This window comes from Apodemus sylvaticus, chromosome 9 (assembly GCF_947179515.1).
Source record: "Apodemus sylvaticus chromosome 9, mApoSyl1.1, whole genome shotgun sequence".
Lineage (NCBI taxonomy): Eukaryota > Metazoa > Chordata > Mammalia > Rodentia > Muridae > Apodemus > Apodemus sylvaticus.
The window spans coordinates 78,992,613-79,000,638 of record NC_067480.1 but is presented as its reverse complement, the minus strand read 5'-3'; the positions used below and the strand labels follow the sequence as shown (position 1 = coordinate 79,000,638).

The 8,026-nt window shown below is 44.8% G+C and overlaps 1 protein-coding gene across 9 annotated transcripts; it reads left to right on the top strand.

Annotated features, from left to right (window-relative positions):
- The first annotated feature begins 103 nt into the window (after positions 1 to 103).
- Positions 104 to 7,256, top strand: Oard1 (O-acyl-ADP-ribose deacylase 1). Of its 9 annotated transcripts, none has more exons than XM_052192002.1 (6): positions 104 to 273; positions 1,022 to 1,098; positions 1,457 to 1,601; positions 3,927 to 3,985; positions 4,913 to 5,025; positions 6,701 to 7,256. In XM_052192002.1, the coding sequence occupies exons 2-6, from the start codon at positions 1,060 to 1,062 to the stop codon at positions 6,801 to 6,803; spliced, it is 459 nt and encodes a 152-aa protein (XP_052047962.1). In that variant the 5' UTR covers positions 104 to 273; positions 1,022 to 1,059; the 3' UTR covers positions 6,804 to 7,256. The 9 variants fall into 9 exon arrangements, with proteins under 9 accessions (XP_052047962.1, XP_052047959.1, XP_052047960.1 ...); XM_052191999.1 differs by having other exon boundaries at positions 1,019 to 1,098; XM_052192000.1 differs by having other exon boundaries at positions 104 to 414.
- Positions 7,257 to 8,026: the final 770 nt, after the last annotated feature.

Genomic DNA, 8,026 nt, shown 5'->3' with positions numbered 1-8,026 from the left:
GCCCCCTAGAGGGAGCTGCGCGCAGGCGTTCCAGAGGCCACACCCACTTCCTGGATGTGACACCGCCTTCCGCCTAAGGCCTACGCACGCGCCTTGTACAAGCTCTGTACTCTTCTTCTTAAACACCTCCCTGAGTTATATACTACGCAAGTGCTAACACGCCTCCCTTCCTTCCTTTTTTAAAAAACTGTCCACCTATTTCTAAGTCTACACGGACCCACCCCCTGGGGCCAAATGCGCAAGCGCTCTTCTCAAATTGGGGTCGGCATCTCGGTACGCATGCCTGAGCGGTAGCGGGAGACTACGGAATTTACCGCCGGAAATTCTGAAGCCTTTACTACAGAGAGCGGGCACCGCTACCTAGCTAGAGAGGCTCACTTCCGCCCCGTTAAGGGATGGGGGCGGCCATCTTGAGTGCGTACAATCAAAAGGCTTTGGCGGGATTTGTTCGGTGTTGGGGCTCTTCTGTTGCTTCCCACCTACGAGGGTTTCATCTCGAACCCTTCCCTGCGTAGAGGAGGGCCTGTTGACGGCCGATTCCTTTGCAGGTGAAGGATGACCCCAGCACCCACTTTTCTACGGGATCCCAGGATTGCCCTCCTTAGGGTAGGAGGAGACTGGGAAGTCATTTTCAGACTTTTCCTTCCTGCATCTCCAAGGCAGGTGGTGATCTTTCCCTGAGAAGCTGTTCTCCCCCCTTGAGTTCGGTTCACTCTTTGCCGCTCAGTGTGTCTGTAGCCAAGTCTTTCCCATTCTAAGCCATATTCTCTGGGGAAATACTGGACTGTCCAAAACCACCTCTGCTAGGGAAGGCTTGAAGTAAGGAGGTGTGTCTTGGGGCCGCCTTTGCTTTTGCTCCTGGAAAGCTGTTTTGTATTGCCTCTTAGAGGCTGAGTGAACTTACATTCAGAGATATTACCTTAAGAAGGTGGGGGAAACTAAGTGGGTTGTCAGTGTAATCTGAACACGCTATGTTCAGGCTGCCTGAGCGTTTTTACTTGCTTTTCCTTTTCTTTAGCAGAAGAAACTCTTAAATTCTGGAAATAGCGACTCAGTATCATGGCCAGCCGCCTTAATGAAGATCCAGAAGGAAGTCGAGTGCGTAACAGCTATTAAATTTATCGGTGAAGTGAAATTCAGAATAATTGAGGTCAAAAGCATAAACACTTTTTAATTAAACCAATAATTGGATTCTTACCCTCCCGTTTGTTTCTCTCTAGCTGACTTACTTAGGAAAGGCTAATACAATTTTACGCAGAGAACAATCATCCATCACTTTGCTTTTACGGATACTTAAAAATATTGTGGTTAACTCCTTAAGATGGGTAGGTTTGTCTTTAATTCAGAGTGTCAGAGATGCAGGGTTGAGGCAGTGGCGGTGGGGCTCTGTTGAAGGTCTGAAAGGAGAAATAGTTTTCTGTTTTTAACCTTTTTTTTTTTCCTTTGTACGTTTTAGATCACTTATATGAAAGGAGATCTTTTCGCATGTCCCAAAACAGACTCTCTAGCCCATTGTATCAGTGAGGATTGTCGAATGGGTGCTGGAATAGCTGTTCTCTTCAAGAAGAGATTTGGAGGGGTGCAGGAACTGATAAGTCAACGTGAGTTTTGAGAGCATCTCAGCCTATTTCATGCTGGCTGAAGCCTGGTTTGGTCTTCCATTATACTCTGTGTACATATGTACAATCAGAAAGATTTCTGGTGACTGCGTTTAACTGCTAAGGGTGTTTTGTTATTGTTGTAAGCTTCCTCAAGATTGGCTTCTGGTATAGATCTTTGCCATCAGAGTTGTCAAACTTTCCAGTCTCTTCCCCTTTTTTAATGTATGAATTTGCAGTGTGCAGATACATACATGTAAGGAGGCCAGAGTTGGCACCATCTGTTTTTGTTTGTTTGCCAATTTTTTTTTTTTTTTTTTTTTTTTTTTTTTTTTTTTTTTGGGGGGGGAGACAGCCTCTCTTAAGGACATAGAGTTTGTCTTTCCAGTCTGGGCTGTATATATAGTGTGTACCTGACACTTGGGGGTTTTTGTGGGTGTTAGAGATCACGCCAAGATTCTCATGTTTGCATAGTATGCGCTTCATTGATTAACTCATCTCCCCAAACCCTCACATTTTTTTCTTCCAAAATATTTCACTTCTCCCAAACTTTGGTTAACTGAAGGGCTTATCAAATTCCATACACTTTGGAAGTCAAGATGCTGTATGAAATATTATTCTGTTCTTTCTTTGAAGCAGAGTCTCATTGTATAGCGTAGGCTGGCCTGGGTCTTGCTGTGTAACTTAAGCTTGTCTTGACCTCTGAGCAGTCCTCCTGGCCTAGTCTCCTAAATACTGACATTACAGGCGTGAGCTACTACATCAGGCTTTCTCAACTTACTCTTCAAAGTGTGGTTTGGACTAGAAGTGGTAGCAGACACCTTGGTCCTAGCGATTGAAATATAAAGGGGAATGGATCACAGTGAGTTCAAGACAAGCCTGATCTCCATAAGGAGTTCAGGGCTATGTACTTAGACCAATGACGCATAGGTTGGAAACCACTTTACAGATCCCTCCGCCACTTTCTGCCAGTGACTTTAAATCAGAACTATGTATTACTGTACATCTGGAGCTTCTGAAATAATCTCAGACTACAGTTCAGCCCCATCCTTTTTCAGAATAGCTAGTTCTCCAGACTTGTAAGAATATGTACCATTTGTTATGACTCTATGCTTGGACAAAAGCAGCTTATTGCCTTTGGTAACAATTATTTAAAAGGATGGCGTTAAGTTGGATGGTGGTGGTGCACGCCCTTAATCCCAACACTTAGGAGATAGGAAGGTGGATCTCTGTTAGTTCAAGGCCAGCCTGGTTTACAAAGTGAGTTCTAGACTAGGTAGGGCTGCTACACCGAGAAGCCCTATCTTGAGGAAACAAACAAACAACCACAGTAACATAAACAAATAATAACACTGTTTCTGAATAGATAATGTCATAACTAAGGACCTTAAATGTTTCTCAGCATTAGAGTGGTTGCACACACCTCTAATCCTAGCAGTCATGAGGCAGAGGCAGGCAGATCTCTGTAAGTTCAAGGTCAGCCTGGTCTACTGAGCAAGTTCTAGGGCAGCCAGGGCTACATAAAGAAGTTGGGAGTGGGGTACGGAGGGGAGTGTTCCTTATAATGTTTAATACAACACTGAGGAAAGGTTGTTGGGATGGGGGAGCGATTCAGTCTATAAAGTGCTTGCTGAACAAGCATGAAGGTGGGACCTCATGAACCCACGTGTTTGATTTTGTTTTATATTTGTAAAGCTATGTACAAATGTGTTTGCTCCCGGTCCTTGGGAGAGAGAGGTAGATGGATCTTTGGTGCTCACTGGCCAGCTCTAAGTTTCCGTGACAGACCCTGGGTCAGAAAAAAAAAAATAGGAGGAGGAGGGGAACAAAATAGTAGATGGCGTGGGGATGCTGGGAAGATGGCTTAGTGGTTAACAGCTTTTGAAGAAGACCCGAGTTTGCTTCTTAACATCCACATGGGGTATCACAGTTGCCTCTAACTCTGGTTCCAGGGGATCTGATGTCTCTGGTTTCCACAGGGACCTGTACTTGTGCACTTATGCATATATGAACATAATTTTAAAATAATAAAAGTAAATACTTTTAATAAGTAGACGGGAAGTAGTTGAGAAAGCACTCAATATTGACCTCTAGTCTATGCCTACCTGTATGTGCGGGTGCCCACGCCCCCCCAATACAGATTTTGTTGAATAAACATGTTTGACAACTTTTGAATAGTGGTCCATTCTAAGACAATTTTAAGACATAAGTGGGCAAATTACAATGCATTAGAAATTGGGATAAGCATGGTCAGGTCTCTAAAAATTGTTGTATCTTAAGTGGTAACAGACATTTTTTTCCTTTTACTATTAAATAACTTTTTCTTAGAAAAGAAGTCTGGAGAAGTGGCTGTTCTGAAGAGAGATGGGCGATATATATATTACTTGGTAAGATGGGGCCAAATCTTCATACTGTGTAGATTGGCAAGTAGATGGACTTCTCTTTATTGGTCATGATGTTCCATCCTAGACAGCAAAGAATGCCAAACAGCTCCAGTTGTACGTCAGCTCGGCTGCAGAGGCGCTGGCTGCTTGGAGCGCTGAGGCAGGTGTGCCAGGCCGCCCCAGCTCCATGGGGAGGCCACTGTGCTGTCCTCTGAGTCTGTGGTCTAAGAGTGACAAACCTTAGGGGGTCCCACTGCTATTTCTTAGTCATAGTGAAAGGAAACCCTATCTCAAGAGACATCTCCCTGAGGGCTTTTAATTATCCCTGTTACGAGCCACAGAATGTCCTATTCCTCTCCTGCCTGTTGTGGGAAATGTAGGATACTTTATCTTTCACCCCATCTTTGGTCCCAGAAGAGGGATGTCTTCCTTACAGTTGGTGTGGGGTGATTTAGAGCTAACCCACAAAAAGCCTTTTCTTGACAGCAAACACTTGGGAGACGCACTCACCTGCCAAGTGTGGTCTTGAAAGCCAAGACTGCTTTTCAGTTAGAAGAACTATCTCTTGCTGCTGCTGCTTTCGTAGGGAAACAGAAAAGCAAAGGAGCGTGGTTTGTAAATGAACAGACATTGGAGGGGGCTGCTCAGGAGGATGAGGCCTTGGCACAAGTGTGCGACTTCGGCGTGATCTTGCTTAACCATGGAGGCGGGCTCAGCTTTCCTGGGCTGTGGTTCGCCTCGGTACTCTGCAGTCTGTTTCTTGGTCACTGATAGATTTTCCTGTGGCTGGAGGATGTTGCCATCCCTCTTTAGATGAATTGGGTGAATTTATAAAGCTAAAGGATGTAGAGGAGTCTGGTCACTTCTTTATTGGCTGCTGTATTGGGAGATGGAGCTAATGAGAATTCAAATCCTTTCTTTTGTGTTCAGATTACAAAGAAACGGGCTTCACACAAGCCAACATATGAGAACCTACAGAAGAGTTTAGAGGCCATGAAGTCCCATTGTTTGAAGAATGGCGTCACTGACCTCTCCATGCCCAGGCAAGGCAATCCCGAATTGATTGATGAAGTTTAATATCTAACTTCCAGGCCAAGCCTAGAATGTAGGTGTAAACAGGTCCCTGCTTGTCAGAGCTCCTCACTAGGTGGCTGTGCTGCCACAGCGTATCTGTGTTCAGGACTGAATGAGTCAGTTAAGTAAGGAAAGGGCACACAAATGTGTTTGAAGCATTGGCCTCTGCTCCTGAAGCAGTGGGATCTCAGGGTGGAGACTGAGCGGTTGCACTTCCTCCTGGGCTGCTTCTCATCTCCTTACATTGAATGTGCTGCTAGGAAAGTTGGCAATGACCTCTGCCTTTTGTGCTGCATGCCAGCTTGTGGTCCTTGTGGGTAGCAGTCAGGATGTCCTCGATGTCCCTTTGAGGACTTAAATGGCATTGGTCTTAGGTGATCCTTTGCTTCCTCTTGAAGACCTAGTCCACACCCTTTCTCTTTTTATTGCTCTAGTAGCTTTCAGTCAGTACTGACCAAAGCTCAAGTGACTTTCAGTGTGATCACACATACCTTCTTTTTATTTTTTAATGTGCATTAGTGTTTTGCCTGTATGTATGTATGGGTGAGGGTATTGGATCCCTGGATGCTGCAAATTGAACTCCTGGTCCTCTGGAAGAGCAGCCAGAGGCCTCTCCAGCCCATCATCCGTTCGTGGCTTATGTATCAGAAACTTTTTTTTAAAAAAAAGTCACTCTCTTAGTCAGGGTTTCTGTTCCTGCACAAACATCATGACCAAGAAGCTTACATTTCCACATTGCTGTTCATCAGTAAAGGAAGTCAGAACTGGAACTCAAGCAGGTCAAGAAGTAGGAGCTGATGCAGAGGCCATGGAGGGATGTTTCTTACTGGCTTGCTTCCTTATAGAACCCAGGACTACCAGCCCGGGGATGGCACCACCCACAATGGGCTCTCCCCACTTGATCACCAACCAAGAAAATGCCCCACAACTGGATTTCATGGAGGCACTTCCCCACCTGAAGCTCCCTTCTCTGTGATAACTCCAGCTTGTGTCAAGTTGACATACAAAACCAGCCAGTACAGTCACTATTCAGAAACCTGTTTGTCCTGCTATCGTGTGAAGTTGGCAGTTTTAACGTTCCCCTTTGTCCCTAGGGCTGTTGAGGATCAGTACAGTGTCATCAGAAGGAAAGTGTCAGGTGGTAGAGGTGACCATCTGGTTGCAAAGACCTCCCTCTGGGGCCACAGCCAGCCCCTCTGGACATTCATTCCATTTTGACCTCCTTTCTAAGGTCCTCCCTCCTTTGCATGCTCTCCACCATTCTATTATTTTAAGGATGTTTTAAACATATGGACACTTTCCCACCCACTCAAGTCAGTTTTCATTGCAAGAGTAACTAGGCTAGTGGCCTTGTGTCAGTGTGAAATAATTAGAAAGTAATTAGAAATAATTGGAAAGCAAAGAGATATGATGGCTGCCTAAGATCTGTCTTGAGTGACTTCACAAGAATCCACTTGGGAGATTCTTCATCATGGCTTCCTATAGGTGTGAGTCTGGGTAACTGCTTTGATTAGAGCCCAAAGGGAGAGGGAAGGGGGGGGGCAGGTTCCTAAGTACTTTCATCATAACCAGTGGAGGGTTGTTTTTTCACACTTTATCTTAACCAAAAGACCAAAAAGAGATGGTGTTTTCTTTTCTTCTCAGGATTGGATGTGGTCTGGATCGTCTGCAGTGGGAAAATGTATCTGCGATTCTTGAAGAGGTGTTTGAGTCAACAGACATCAAAATTACTGTGTATACACTCTGAACACATGAAGATCTTGGACAAGCCCATGGTCTTTTGTGTCATCTCTACAAAGTTGTAGGACCTCAGAGTGGGCAGAGGACAGTCTGTGTGAGGGAGTCTCTTGCAGGCCAGATGTGGGTTTCTGTACTCCAAGAGGATAGGGAGGGCACTGCACCCAGGCAGGAGGGTCAGGACACCAGATAGGTAAGCTGTTTTAGGCCCCTGCTTTGCTTAGCCACTACTGGATTTGTTTGCTTAGCCACTGGGTGGCAGCATAGGTTATAATTCTCTTTCTTTTGAAGAGAAATTGTGGGAAGGGTAAACTTTTGAGATTTTTTTTTTTAAACAATTTTGTGTTTGTGTACTTGGTGTTAGTCTTATCAAAAATCATCATAGGAAAGGATTATGGTTTTTAGTTATGACATCACAATGCATCAAGAGTAGAACAATAAACTTTTCCCTTGGGTTCACTGAGCTTTGCATGCCTGAACGTCTGTGTTCTGGATCTTGGGGACAGGCTAAACCTGTGACTTAATTTTGAAGAGCCAGAATTCCCTGGGAAGAACAACAAGGTAAGGGGAAGTATGAACAAGGACTCTCCTCCTGGTTCGAGTGCTGAACTGAAGTTGGCAGTTGAAAGGCAGGGCTCTTTCCTGTCTGCTGCATAGTTGATGTGATTCATGCCTGGACTTAATCAGGAGGCCAGCAAAATAACACTAAAGACTCAGAGGCAAGGGCAGGTTTTAGGTTTGTGTTTTCCCCTCCCTAGAAGATCGTGACATGCAACTAATTGGACTCTCACAAGCACTACAGTTATTATGGTCCCTTCTGAAACTAAGGTCAAGCATCATGTCTATGGTGGGAAGATAAAGTCCATGGATTTAGTCAGTGTTCTGTTATTAGAGATATCGGAGCAACTAGGAATCCTCCCTACCCCATAGAAGTTGTACTGCAAGTTACCACAGCCAAACCTACCACAGTCTACTCCAGTGTGAAGGCTGGTTGGTCAGGAATGGGTGATTCTTCCAGTATAAAATTAATAACTAAGTTATAAGGAGCTGTGGAGACACCCTGAGAGCCCTGGTGATGTGATCTTGGGATGTGAGACGTGTTGTTAGTATATTGCAGCCTGCTGGCAGGGGAATCCAGAAGATGATACAGACAAGTTCTGCATGATGCTGTGGGAGGAGTCCAAAGCTTTCATTAGAGGCTGTGTCTCTAAAACTGTAGGGAGAAATTTTCTA